At 41.5% G+C, this 15,159-nt stretch overlaps 1 protein-coding gene across 1 annotated transcript; it reads right to left on the bottom strand.

The window, feature by feature from the left end:
* Positions 1–5,864: 5,864 nt before the first annotated feature.
* LOC102053870 (granzyme A-like) lies at positions 5,865–13,274 on the bottom strand. Its single transcript, XM_005438685.4, has 5 exons — positions 13,169–13,274; positions 12,940–13,081; positions 10,170–10,317; positions 7,538–7,804; positions 5,865–6,813 (listed from the first exon to the last, which is right to left on the bottom strand). The coding sequence occupies exons 1-5, from the start codon at positions 13,227–13,229 to the stop codon at positions 6,652–6,654; spliced, it is 780 nt and encodes a 259-aa protein (XP_005438742.1). The 5' UTR covers positions 13,230–13,274; the 3' UTR covers positions 5,865–6,651.
* Positions 13,275–15,159: the final 1,885 nt, after the last annotated feature.

Here is a 15,159-nt window from a genome sequence, read left to right on the forward strand (position 1 = left end):
CGCAGTCTTCACATTTTGTCCATCTTGTCTATCCAGGCTGAAGCCTTTTTGAGACTTTGGGATAACTAGTGCAGAGCATTCTTCAAGGAGACTTTTGACAGTTGGTCATCAGGCATTTCCATGCTATATGCAATTGATAGATAATTCAGTGAACAGGTTTGGACATAAATTTAATTAATATCTTGGCTTCCAAGTCTTGACACCAGTCAAGGTCTCCCAGAACAATGCATTTGGAGGGATCTAGCACAGGTCCATTTGTTTCTCCAGGGTGTGAACAGGCTTTTCACACATGTACATGCTTTTTACATCCTCTGCCCTTTGCCTCATCAATCATATGGCTGTATTTTCACATATTTGAAAATATTATTATTTTTTTCCTCTGGGGTATACATATTTTGGGTGAGCACTGACCTGGTGATGTAAATGCTCTGCCACTCTTTTCATTTATCCTTTAAGAAAAATGCTGGGGAAAAAATTGAGTAAGCTATTCAAAGCTGCAACTGTTCTTCCAAATGATGAATCTGAGAGCCTGAATGTGTGATTTCTCCATACTGACATATTCTACTCTTTTGCTTTATCTTCTGGATTGTCATGGACTGACCATGGGTTATTTTCGAAGTTACTTGTCCCTGACAGAGTAAACTATTTAAGCAAGCAGAATTTCTGAAATAGTTCACAATCGGTATATTTTCTTAGATTATTTAATTAAAATCAGATAGTACTGATCATCCCCCAATCATGTTCTAATTGCCAGCCATGCTGTATCACCTTCACTATTCCAGAAGTTGGCCTATAATGTTCTAGACTTCAAATGTTGGCCAAGTGCTGGCTAAGTGTGTCATCCTGCCTGTCGAGAAGCTGCAAAGGGGAGCAAGAGGAAGGTCAGCTGCAGATGGTTGTTGACAGTAGGAAACAGCCACCAAAGCTGTAGTACACAAGATATTCCCTCCTGTGGATCCCATGAGGGAATGGGGCCAGAATTGGTCAATGGTATCTTCAGTTATGGCTTTAGTGGCTTTTTCTGTTTCATAAAATGAAAACTTGTTTTTTTCATTTTATAAAGCATTGGTAGTAAACTAATAAGTCTGTTTTCTACAACAAACATAGAGGGAAAGGACTTTTTGTTTGTTTATTGCCTAAGATAAGTGACTGAAACAGGACTTAGGAATCACTGGCTGTGCCCATTGAAACCCACCCGGAGTTTCATCTGACTAGCTGTGTTTGGCTAGGCAGATGAATACTGCCCAGGATGGCTAAGCTGGAACCAAGCATCATGAGAAGGGAAAACCCAAACCCAACACAGCTGGTGGAATAACACCCTTCTGAAAACCACTGTTGCAAATACGAATATCAAAACTAGTCACTGTTACCATGACCCTGACTGCAGTAACTATGTGCGGGACAAACAAGGGGAGGGAGAAAGAGCCCTGGAAGAGAAAAACTTTGAATATCCCATTAGAATTGAGTCTATTTCTTACATTTTCTTATCACCAGCTGTCTTCTTACCTCATGCAGATACTTTCAATACTTCTGCATGATGAAGCCAAGACCACCCAATAAGATCAACACCATTGTTCATAAGACAAAATACACAAACTGACTTTGTATAATTCAGTGCACTAATGAGCAGTCCCTGTTAAATCTCACTGTGGTACTGCCTGGCAGCAGAGTCTTATTTCACAGCTCCATAAACAAATTTACAGGGCAGCAAGTTAACTCAAACCACCCATTTCCACATCAGGAGGAGCACAAACACCACTGCCCTCCAGCTACAGAGGTGATAAAACCTGAAGCTGGGGTACCTTGAATCATGAGCACCACAGCCCCCTGTATCACACTTTTCATCACAGTCATATTTTCACGTACTCCTGTTTTGTTGTAGAGGCATCCTCAAGATAACCTGCAGTTAGAACGCGTCCCTTTGAAATATGGCAGAAAGAAAATAAGCTATGCAGCAGTATCAGCAAGTTTATCTTCTGTCCCTGTGTTTGTGAGATCTTTAGTGCTGCAAGTATAGTTGCTGCCTCCACATTATTCTTTTCATTATGATGTGGATTGTACACAGTAGGAATCTATCGACAAGGTCTAGCTGGAAGACAAGATTTCTAAGGCCCCACCTTAGAAGACGGGGCTTCTCATGATCCCCAGTGAAAGGAAGCAGTGCAAGTTTTTCCACAGCGCTCCATCAGCATGCCTGAAACCTCAGTTCAGAGAATACTCGTGTGCTCAGTGTGACTATTGTTACCTGAACTCTGCTAAAACCAGTGCTAGGACAGGACCATGGCTTTTGGCACAAGATGTGGGTGCCCTAGATTTTAATCAGTGAAAGCCACATCACTGTCAGTGTGGTCCATTGCCATTTGAAAATTTCGGGGGTTTTGAAAACACACTAGTCCAGAGCTCCCTCTTCTTCTCATACATCTGCTTTTATCTGTTACCAAGGGGGCTGAAAGGATGTGTGATGTGGCTTTGGTTGTAACAGCTTGAGATAGGGATGTTTCAAGCAACCTGGACACTACACCCTGATAGGTAACATCCTCTACATGGGTTCAAGATAACCTGAACAAACAGCCATGTGCCATTTATTCATTTAAAGGGCAATGGTTAATAAAATACTCCTGAGTAGTATTTTTTAATGACAGCAGTGATTAAGAGTAATTAAAGTAACATTTTCTTTCATTTACTGATGTCACTGTTTTAATTATTGCTTATCTTAATTTTCTAAATGGCTGCAGACAGGTTTGATATTTTATTGAAACAAAGGTTTTGTGAGTGTGTGTTAACATGGCAAAGTTTCTTGCTTTTAACAAACATAGACAAGAATGAACCCTGTGAAACGCCATTGCTTATACACTGAATCGAATCGGTGCCTTTTGAAGTAACTAAGATCTGTTCTATTTTTCATTAAAATAAGGGCTTTTTTTGCTCATCTTTCTGTGGTTTCCTCTTTGTCATGACAAGGATGTGGATCTTGGTACAGCTTTTAGACTCAATGACTTTTTGTGAAATTAGTGGCTAACTTTCAATGCACGTTTCACAGCTGATTTCAACAGCTTTGAAGCAACCTGTGCCACTTTGAATTGAATTACAGCTAAATGTACCATACTTGCAATCTTCTAGGTATTAATTATTAAATATTATTAGTCAATCCAAAAAGAGCTTCATTAGATGATTGTGGGGTTATGCACATACTAGGATGGAGGTGTCTGAACCATCTGCTAGATTGTTAATGAGATGAGGATACATTTTGGAAACTAGTATATCATAATTAAAAGATGTAACAGACATATTAAAATAACTTGCTGTAATTTATCTGACTGTGGTGAACTGACCTATTCAGACTTTGAAAGAGTCCTCTGAGTTTACCTTTATTTTTCTTTGGCAAGTATCCAATAAAATTATCATCAAAATCTGATGGCTTGCTTTGTTTTCATTCTGTATTCTAAATATTTCTTCCTGATGCTAGATTGAGTTGCCCAGAAGGAAGGTTACTTTTACAGCTTGCTAGATGGCAGGCAGTTCTGTAGTCAGAAGATAAAACAAAGACTGAGCAGGAGCTGCAGAGGCAATCCATGCTCCAAAGATATCACTGCACTTTCAGAAAACAACAGCTGTTGACAATAGATGATGCCACCCTCTGTACTCAGAACCAGAAATATGTTGGTTTTTTTTTAAAAAAAAAACAGATTCCCAAATTGAACATACAGTGCAATAGATGTACAGCCAAAAGAAGTACAAAACACCAGCCACTACTGCCCAAGGTCAGATTGAAGGTAAGGGCTAAAGCTAACTTCCACCTGCATCCCTGTGTGATGTGTGAATACGAGTTGTCAGCCCCCTCTATTGGACAGAAAACCATCAGCCGTATGTCAGCCCTGTATGCTCTACATCAACACCATACATCCATCACATGTCAGTGCCGTACGTCGTGTCTCTGCATGGCCCAGTCAGCCTTGGGGGCTGCTCTGTGCCCAAATCCGACTGTGTGAGGAGCAGGCGACAAGCAAGTCAGGCTTCTCAGCAAATAATCCTTAAGAAATATCGCTTACCTGAAAAACCTCAGTAAAAGCAAGGATAGATGCAAATGTCTGACAGAGAAGTCCAACCCAGCAGAGACCAAGCTGCAAAGCACACGTGTAGATAGGAGTCCAGCCCTGGCCAAGGGCTGAAGGATTCTCGGGTCAGGACTCCTTTAATCCACTCAGAAATTTCCAGTAAAGATAAAACCAGATAGTATAGGAAAGCTGGTCTAGTACTAGAAGCCAGTATTTGGAAACTGGGAGGTGGTGGGCAGGGGGACACCTCACAGGCACCCAGAGATTAGTGCTGAGGCCTGACAGGTTAAAAGAGAAAAGCCTAGATGTCCCTTACGGAAGGAAAGTAGAATTGCAAATGCTGTGCTAGAAACAACTGGAATCTACAGTAAACTCTGCCAGGGGCTGCTGAATATGGGCTCCTCTCAGTCTAGTAAGAATGCGTTCTTAGCTTAATTTTGTCAGGCCTTGTGGGTGTCTCTTACTGTGAAACCATAACACACCGGGGGCTGCTCTGTGGCTTTCCCACTCTCAGCTCAGTTCTGAGACCCAGCCTGGCAGCGCCTTCAGCAGGGAGTGACACTGGCCGTCACCTCCCTTAGCCAACACTCATCCTTTTCCTTTAGGACTTTCTCCTACCGCCGGCTGCAGAACCAGCCACCCTTCCACTGCGTGCTTCCACAGGGGCTGCCCCAGCACAGAACTGCGGGCACGCTGCGCCCTGCTGCGAAACCCCTGCCGCCCCCTGGCCCAGGCCGCCCCTCACCCAGGGGGGTGCACGGGCAGGCGCTGTCTCAAGACACAGGGGTTTCAGCACCAGCGATGACTTCCCTCCTGTTGTATGTGGAAAGGATAAAGACTCTGCTGCCTCAGGGTAAACAGAAATTGAGTCACGGTCACTGCTTAGCTCACTGCTCCTGCACCCCCCTGGGGACAGGCCAAGGCCAGGCTGGGACATCAGCCTGGGGGCAGGCCTGGCTCAGCCGGGCCCATGGTGGCAGGGCCAGGCTGAGGGCAGCTGGGGACTGGCCCTGCTGGGGCACTGCTGGGGCAGGGGCCAAGCCAGCCAGGTGCTGACATGGGTCCTGGGCTGTGGGCAGGGGGGTGGGGGAGCCCCAGGGGCTGGGCAGGGGCAGGCAGGTCTGCTGGTGCCCTGGGGGCCAGGCAGTAATGCCCATCCACCTGCCACATCATCCCTCAGAGAAATGTACATGGAGTAAAGTTGTAACAAGAGATCACACGCAAAAAGCCCAGTGTCTGAACTGGACCTGACCTGCTGGGTTAGGGTTTCCACACTCTGTCACTCATTACTGCCCACCAGTGACTGAGATACAGCCACTGTTCACATGAACAGAGTGAGTGAAATCTTTGCCTTTGAGAGGTTAAAAACCACTTAGCTGTAGCTAGGCTGCAGGGTGTAAAAAGTCTCCTGTGGGACGGGTAGAAGGATACCCTTGCTATTATTTACCTTGCAAAGGTAAAAGAGACTGGTTTGTAACACCCTCTGAGACCCCCAGCTGAAAAGTGTTAACAGTGGTATATTATATTTCCCACTTTTATATCACTTCCCCCTTTTTCCTCATTTTTTTCCCAGTTTCTGTATTCCAGAGTCAATTCTTACTGTCATCTTCTAAGATCTTCCTTCCCATGACCTTCAGTGAGAACTGAATGAAGCCCCCATACACCACATCATTTATCGCACCATGGCTAACCACCAACCCAACTTCGCAGTGTCCATTTGCTCCTTTACCTGCACAGCTGTTAGGAGACTGGGCTTTGCTCTGCCCAGTGCAGTGACACAGCTGCTGGTCAATAATCAAGGCCAGTATGTTGATGTGTTGGAGTTATTTATCCATGCCTGTGTGATGTCCCAAAGTTTACAGTATTTGGTACATAGTAATGCAGTAACCAAAGAAGCAGAGAAGCGCTGCAGATGTTCCCTTCCAAACTGTTGGCAAAAACAGATCGATATCTGACAGAAGTATAATTACTCCCATTACAATCAGTATTTATACATTTTTCAACAGACTATTCACTGAAAGGGTGAGATCATGAACTAAGCTGTGAGAAGAGAGGATTTTGTTGATTTTAACACTAAAAAAATATGGCGAAAATAATCTAGAAAATAATATTTTTATCCCACTCATAATGGAAGATTAATTGGAAAAATGTTCATTTTTTAATACTTTATGAAAATTAATTTAGTTAAGTAAATATTTAGTAATGGAGAATGTAAGTACTTGGTTTTGAGTAATATCATAGCAAAATATCTGAACATTTAAAGGCTTTTGTTTTGTTTCTTCTCATTCAGCAGACATATCATTCATTATCAGTCTGAAATTTAATTTTTCTCTAAGTGCAGATTCAAAAATTTTGCCTCATCCCAGGCACAACAAATAAGGTGAGCAGTACTTTCCCTTCACACTAAGAAGTTGGGTGAAGTCCAATACAAATTCTATTACTGAAGAGGCAGTTTCCTACGAAAGATTAGTAAATATGTTATCTGTCCAAAGGGGAACATTTTAACTGTTCTCATAAAACTGTGGCGGTGCAAAGCTGTAAAGCTGGGAGATACTTTTTAAAGGTGGAGCACTTTATTAAAACTATCTTGCCTGCCTCATGGATCTCTGTGAAGGGAAACTATTTTTGTTATCCAGTCAACATATTTTTCAGTCAGTCGTGTATAAACTCCAGGCATGTTTCTTCTTCCACATCGTCCTCCAAAAGAAACAATCCCACTGTATTGACCGGCACAGATTAACGGCCCACCTGAATCTCCCTAGAACACAAAATAGAAGTAACTATCAATGTGTGTTCGTTGTTCTCCAGAGGAGCATACAGTACCACCTGCAGTGCATAAGCATCTCTGGTAACGTGGCTTCTAACCTGTTCCAACCTATGAAATGTATAAGCTGGCTTGCATCACTTCATGGTAGTTGGGTGAGGTATAAGGAGAGGTTGCTTTTCCAGCCCAGGGGAGCCTTTGATATAATTGCTGTAAATCAGCACAGTGCTATCATAATTCTATTTTAAAAGGTATCTTTCTGATGTTGGTATAAACTGATTCTCCTTCTTTAGCAACAGGCCCTTCTGGACTCATCACAGAAGACATCAAAAGCAAGATCCAAACAGCACTTTTGAGTGTAAAGTTATTTCTGTACTATTCAGATGTTGACATCTGGAAAGGATCAGATGATTCAGACCCTGGAAGTTCTTTTTCTCTGACAAGTACCTGTGGTGCCTAAGAAGAGCACCTTAGTTAAAGAAATGCACCTGAAGTTAACTGAGAGAATCCTAGACTCAAATTCCCATACTCTTAATCTTGTGTACCTAAACTATGCAAAGTTTTAACACTTCTTTTTCACAGCAATGAAGTTTCTTACAAATGTGGTTAAAATCACTGTAAATCTGATCAGCATCATTAAGTGTCTGGTACTGCTTTGTTACTAGTGAACAGCATACCCTTGTTAAAAGCACATCCTCTTTGTAACTTTGCTTCTTACCTGGCAAGCATCTCTCTTGAAAATTTTGTTTTTCCCTGCAGCACACAACATGTTGCTGGTTATTTTTACATTATTTCTATAGCTGTGCTTACAGCTTTTTCTATCGACAATTGCAATACTTGTTTCCTGAAGATATTTTGATGGCTTTCCTGAAGATGTGCGTCCCCAGCCGGCCACCTTGCACCTTGTGCCAGGTTTGATGTCTTCACAAGAGTCAGGCAGAGGCAAAAGTTGCACATATTTATTCAGCTGTGCAGTATCATTCAGCTGGAAAACAAAAAGAAAAATAAAGGCTTCCTTATGCAGAAAGGAAGGAAAGTGTAATCTAGTTTCAACTGGCAATTATTCTCATTTTACCAATACTTTCCTTATAAAGCACATTTCAATATTTAGGAACTGATCCTGAGCAAATTGTCCCTTTGCAAATCCAAAAGAATCTCCCTCATGTCTGTATAGCAATTCTCTATCCACAGCAGTACTCATGAGTTCAAGCCCAGCTTTCCATTGATTACAGTAGGAAATTAAAAACCTGCACAGGAGTTGGGCTGTTGGATCTATGTCCTATTGGAGAACCAAATTTGCCACTAAACCTCTATGTTGAAATCAGACTCTGTTGCTTGACTGATATCCAGAAAAATCTCAAAGCATGGTACAATGTACCCAGTAACAAAGATGAAAGCAAAAGCTATAACTAATTAGACATGGCAGCAGCAACATAACTGGAGAAAAATGAGATCTTGAACTCTTCAGATTGCCAAGTTTTTGCTCTGAAAGATTCAAAAGGGCCTAAATGATCCAAACTGTTTTGTTGACCTTTACCTGATAGATTCATCCTTCAGCAGAGGCCAGTTTAAGCCTGTAAATTAAAACACAGCCAAACACTAACATACTCTCAATGTCCCTGGTAAGGGCTCACAGCTACTGAACAGACATTTTCTGTTTTACACATGATCAGCACACCATGATTCATTTTACAGGTGGTTATACACGTTGCTGAATGGTTATCAGTTAAATGATTCTGGCTTTATACATTTTTTAACAGGCATTCTTAAAAAATCACAAGTTTATCCTAAAAATTCTTACGCTTTATTATCACCTGTGCTGGTGGGAACTTCCCAAGATGGCAAGTTAATCCCAAGTCACTTAGTACTCCATTACAGCAGAACCACAGAGATGGGAGATGAGCCCTGGTGCCAACACTATCCATGCTCCTTATCAAATTCAGGCAAAGGATTTTATGATATCCATGTCATTCTGCAACACAGTTGTAACTTTCAGCTCTATAAATATTACTTCTTAGCAATCCGTTTGGGTATTGTGACCACAAATAACATGTGCCTCTGGTAAGTTGGTGGTGGCCACAGAAGCCAGTGAAATGAATCTGTGTGCCTTGACAATGAGGCAGATGGAGAATACTCGCTAACATCTGGGGAAAGGAGCTTCTCTCACTTGGGCAGTGGTAAGTCACTGGAGGCACGTATGTCTGTAAATGCTCCAGCTAGTTCCAGAAAGGGACATTGCTAGTTTCCTCCCTGTCACTGTCATATCAAACTGGTGATACCATCTAAATATTAGAAATAGGGTTCAAGTAAGTCATCGCTTCCTTTTCCAGATAATTCCACCAATTATTTCAGAAGTGTGGCAATATACATAATATAATGTACTTAGTCAATTATTTTAAATATACATATTGGTCCTTTACATAAAATTGTTTCTTATTACAGACATAACATTAAAGCATAGCCTGAATAAAGACCCATCCAAGATCGCGTAGGCATTGTACTGAAGTCATGATGTTTCTAAATGTACAGGCAAGATAATGTGCAAACCTTGCCTTTCTCAGGGACTTTGGATTGGCACTGCAACTGCTGGTACCATGAAGGCAGTCCTCCAGCACCATTTGACCATCCACAGGTTTCCTGCATAAAGATTGCCCTCTGCCTATTCAAAACACCCATGGCTGCCTCCATGTCAATCTCAGTGCTGGATTAATGGAGTTCTCAGTGCAAGGACACATGAGGCATGAGCCAGCTCGAGCAGGAGCTGGTATGCAGGAAATTCTCACAACCTTGCCCTACTTTGGCCTCCAGGATCATGACGTTGGGATGTTAGTGAGGGCATCTTTCCATGCTTCATTCTACAGTGTCCTGAACCTTCCTTATTATGTGACCATTCTGTGCTCCTAGAGCTGAATTCATTTATGTCCTGTGTTATCCATACTTTTACTTTATGTTGTTACCCCAAATAATTATCAGTAAGTTTGATTCCCATTTTTGCTTAGTCCAGCACAAGGTATCCCTTTGGGATAGAGGTATAACCCAGACTCCATTGCATGTATGACTTCAGCACTGTCTTTGAAAAATTACTGAAGAATGTGTTTGGGGGTTTTGGAGTGTTTGCTGCAGTAAGTGGGTTAAAGGGAGTTCCAGAGCACAGAATGGGCTTGAAATGTGATCCCTGCTCACAGTGCCAGTGATCTTGTAACCTTATCTAGATTAGTACAACCAAAAGCAGGATGTTCTCTGATATTGTTAAGCTATCTAAACAATGCACTCTTTGACATCAAAGAACAGCCAAAATGGTCATCAGCACCATTCCTTTTATAATGATACAACAGTAATTAACACAATACCTTGAGAAGCATTATATCATTTTCCTTGGAAGACCCATCATACTGAGGATTAGGAAAGTAGTCCATAACCTCAAATATCTGCTGATCTTTTTCAGCAATGGATGGCCGATGGGCTCCAAGAACAACTCTAGCTTCTGATTTGCTTAATCTGCAATTTAAAGAAAGTACAGGGAGAGAAGGTCATTACTGGAACTAGGCAACTTCTCTCAAGAAAATCAAAAGACACATAACATAATACAGTTTTATTTTACAACCACATGATTAAAACATAGGGAGGGATATTGTTCATTTTGATGTTTTGACATGACCTTGTATTTTCCTCTACAAAGTAACATTTCTTTTTGTAAATCTAGTTTGGTAAAATAATGGTGTGATAGCTGACCTTTGAAGATTTCCAGAGTTTAAAATTAGTTTAATTTAAAAGCCTACTGACTTTTTAAAGACAGTCCCTTGCAAAAGGGCTGCTGCTACTGATGCCTTTCATTGATCTTTTAATGGTCTCCTTTGGACTCACGACATAATCCTGCAAAGGACTAAACATGCCGGACTCATAGCATGTAGGTTGTCTTGCTGACGTCACTGGGATGTCAAAACACACATTGACACTCAGTACTCATTCCAAGCATTATGCATACATGTAAGTGCTCCACTGAAGTGGACATCTTTAATATTGGTAAGAGTTTTGTCTTTAACTTCACTAAATACAGGATTCAGCCTATTAGGGAAGAAGGACGGGTGTTGCCTAACTTAAGACAACCCTATAGTGAATATTAAAAAGGGAGACTGCCAAAACCCAAAGAGAGTTTTAAGTCCAGTTCCTGCTAATAAACAGTAAGAGCTAAGCAACTCATGAATCTCCCTCTCCCCCAAGCACTCTAAGTATCATCAGAAATGTATTCATTAGAGGTTGTCTTTCATCATTTTGCCCTACTAAATTTAACACAGCCCAGTAAGATGACATTGCCAGAAGACACACTGCTGGTTTCCTGTGCTTCATCTTCAGAACACAATCTCACTACACACAGGACAACCTATTCAAGCTGGAACAAACAAGAAAAAAGTTATTTTCTTTATTCCAGCTGCATGTCTTACTGAAAGATAAAATTAATTTATTTGTATGTGAATGTTTGCTTGTGAAAACAGCTACAAAGGCAGTGCTGGATCCTAAAAAGTTCTGGGTTTATCTACAAAGCACACTTACACAGTCAGAATTATACAAGACTCACCGAACTCCATCCTGGGACTATTTCATGTATAATCCCCAACAGAGGTGCAACTGCTGGACTTGCACAAAGCCCAGGCAATCAGCTACTATGTATACAGAGATGCTTGGGAGGAAAAGGAAAAAAAAAAAAAAAAAAACAAAAAAACAACTGCCACCTCATCCAGGTCTGTGATAGGTTTCTGGCAGGCCACACAGAAATTCATGTTGCTGGGTTCATGCTATCTTGTATAAGACAAAAATTGATTATCACGTAATATCCATTAGTTAGTAAGGCTTACATGCACTGTAATTGGATCTGATAAGAGCAGTCTAGACATAGCGTAGAGGTGAGAGGGTTTTGCATGGGCATCATCATACAAGTCAGGAGAAGACCAGACAGATGTTGTTTCAGATTGCCCCAGTGACAAAGACTTTAAGTCAGCCCAAACTAATGTGCTTGTTAGAAAACCAAACCAGTGACAAGAAGACACTCTCCACAGGACCAGAGACAACTAGTGCCCTTTCCACTGAATAGCTTCCAAATCTGAATTTTTATAACCATAACAGACTGGATGTCTCCGGCCCATTGACTGAAGAGTGAGAGACCCCAACTCCCATCAAAAACTCCCTTAATTCCAAAGAGGAAGGCTTGGCTTTTGTTTTGTAATTGTCCAAAAAACACATGCCAGGTGTGAATATGTCTACCCTTACAAAAATGCAAACAAATTTGATTCAGCTGAACAAGTGTGACAGTCAAATTATTCATTTAGAAAGAAGGAGCTGTGTCCTCTATTTCAGACTAACTGATGGAAGAAGGCTGGCTGAGCTGCCCACGCTGTGTTTGAGGAGGTCAAGTTTGCCCGCGTTTATTGTAATTGGTTTGCTTTTAGTTCCTCAAAATATGGGGAGGGGGGCAGGGGAATGGAGAACTAAAACACAATTTTGAGAATATTTTAGCAAAACCAGGGCATTTTACTTCCCAACATGAACAGCAGGTGTCCTCCTTACCCTGAGCCAGCTGTTCAACATCTGTGCCAGTCTTGGGGTATTGCACCTGGGGAAGGGGTGCTTGTGCTCACATCTGACTTGTCAAAAGGACAAAGCTCCTTGTTACAGTCATGACTGACATTCAGGTTTTGTGAGCCCAAGTCACGTAAATGGCAGGAATAGTGTTTCCACCTAATCCAGCTTCATCTCTCAGGCTGTTTTGAGGCTTAATCCCAGGCACACAGGTAAGATAAATTTAAAGGTCTTTGAAATATACCCTCATCTCTAAAACACTGCTGTTTCAGATGCATAAATAATGAATTTGGTCTTTTGTCAATGCAGTCTTTATGCTGTAACACTGGCGGGATATGACTAATTAAGGTAATGGCACACAATGCAGATCAGTAGTTTACAAAACAACTTAAAACAGAATGACAAGTTCATAGATCAGTTTAGTGAGAGAACTGCAGCTTTTCACAATCCTTTAAAAATCAGTATCTACCTTTCTTTCCTTACAGGCTTGCACACCATGCCCCACCTCAATGAAGAGTCAAAATTGCCCCAGTATAAGATACTTACTCACAGTGCGCAGCTGTCAAAACCCATTGCTTTTCCACAAGAGCTCCTCCACACACAGTTAAATCCTTTCTCTGGATAGCAGCCATGTAAGGCCACGAATGAGGACGCACAACATGTCCTCCGATAATGTCCATGCAGCCATCTGAAATGCAACAGAAGTGCAATTATGTTATGTGTTATCCATAAAAATTGGGAATTTGGATATTTTTATCCTTAGATGAATATTTACATCTCAAGGGTAGGATAACAGCAATTAGAGAGAACAGGAGAACTGACAGGTGGCTTGTCATAGCTGCTGCTATTTACTTAGGAAAGCAGGGTAAGTTATGATACAGTCCTTTCTATTTAAATGCTCCCTACAGGAAATAGTGGTTGAAAGGTTTTATGACTAGTTCCCTCCCTTGAAATTTCCATTTACATCATTAATATTGTATCATTTAACTGAAGTTTCATCTCGTTAGGTTCTTTCTTCAAGTTTCTTGAATCCCTAACACGTGTCAATATTAATAATGATCTAAGTCTTACAAGAACTTCAGTAGCCCTTCATCACAGGTACTATATTACAAAACAAGAACATGAGAAAATTCCTGAGCATTACATGCAATCAACATGTAATAAAACCTAAGTGTCTCCAGAATTCAACGTTCTTTTGACTTTGAAGGTAAAAAAATAAATAAATGTGAGAAGAGTGAAATTTGCCATCATCAAGCTTGTGACTACGTGTGAGAACAAATACAAAGGCCACCTGAAAAAACTTCACAGAACACCAGTGTGAGGGAAAACTCAGAGCATGAGAAGTACAAAAGTCATTGCCAAACTGTGGACCAAGTACACCACCAGCCAGCAGAATCATACTGCCCAGGTAATATTTTCAGTTGAAAGACTTGAAAAGATTCATACCTTAATTTTATGGGAGCCACTGAGAATTGGCAGACATCTGTTGTCTGATAAGCTTAGGAATGCCTGGCACAAAAGACAAGCTACACACATGGAAGGCAGAAGGCAGAGCAATTTGTATTTTCTTAGCAATAATTTTTGAGGGTGCAGGATTCAGATGCAGAAAACCCTAGAGTGTGTATGTGTCAAATGCAAACAAAGTATCTAATCAGTGGTCACAAGAAAAAGACAAAAAGACACAGTGGTGGGAAAGACATTTCTGTACTGCAAACCTCTGTGCCTGCAGCTTTATTTTGCATGCCTTGCTGGTAAACCACTACAAAAAAACAGCGTGCTCTTCTGTGAAGAAATTTGAAAACCTGCTATCATCTGAAGTACCTTTAGAAAAAATCAGAAATGTAATGCCCAATATAGCTAATTCTCATTTTTATTCAAGAGTTAGGAGAATGGCAGCTCTCCAGATTGCTGAATGAGATTACAGCATAGAAATGCTTATTTCTGTGGCACAGAATCTTACTAGTTATAACCCAGTTTGAAAACACACACACAATGCAATGCAATGTAACACATTCCATATTTCAGAAGACTCTTCCCACAGCTCTTTTAAAAGAAAACCTGTGACTTTTAGAATTCAGCAGCTCATAAAACAGTCAGCTCTAGTTACCCTAGAATCACTCTCCATCCTCCAACCAATACTGGGATTATTCACCCACTGGAGGTCACCTCTGCAAAGAGGGTCCTAAAGGCATGTTTGAGTACTTCAGGGCTTTGCCCTCCCACTAGGTGGCTAGCTCAGAAAGCAGCATAAGAGACAAAATCGGCAACAGATCCATGTTCTGACCAGACAGAAGGCTTATGTTTCCAGAGCATTATATCTAATGCTGGATTCTTCCTGCCAAGTACCTTAAACTTCATAGAAGTAACACCAATTTGCTACAAGGCTTTGAGGACTCTCTGAGTTAACTACATCTACCTGTATTTCTGTGTTTCAGCGTTTTCCTCTGATATCACACAGTAAATAGATGGAAAGAGAGAAGCTGAGCAAATAGTCAAAGCAGGAAAGACAACAGATAAACATCATGAGACACTGGTAGCAACAAAGAAAGTAAAATAGGTATCCCCAGCATATGTCCTGTCCCTCCTCCAGCAAGTCGCTGGGAGTGTGTCCCCCAGCCACTGAGGGATGTGTCCAGACAAACACACTGGAGTGGGGTTGGGGATGGAATAGTCCAGGGAGGAGACAGAAAGCACCCCAGCTCTGCCTCGCTGTGCTCCGAGCGGCTGTCTGCTCTGCACCACTCTCCTGCCCTCCCTTCCCCAGCT

This window comes from Falco cherrug, chromosome Z (genome assembly GCF_023634085.1).
Source record: "Falco cherrug isolate bFalChe1 chromosome Z, bFalChe1.pri, whole genome shotgun sequence".
Lineage (NCBI taxonomy): Eukaryota > Metazoa > Chordata > Aves > Falconiformes > Falconidae > Falco > Falco cherrug.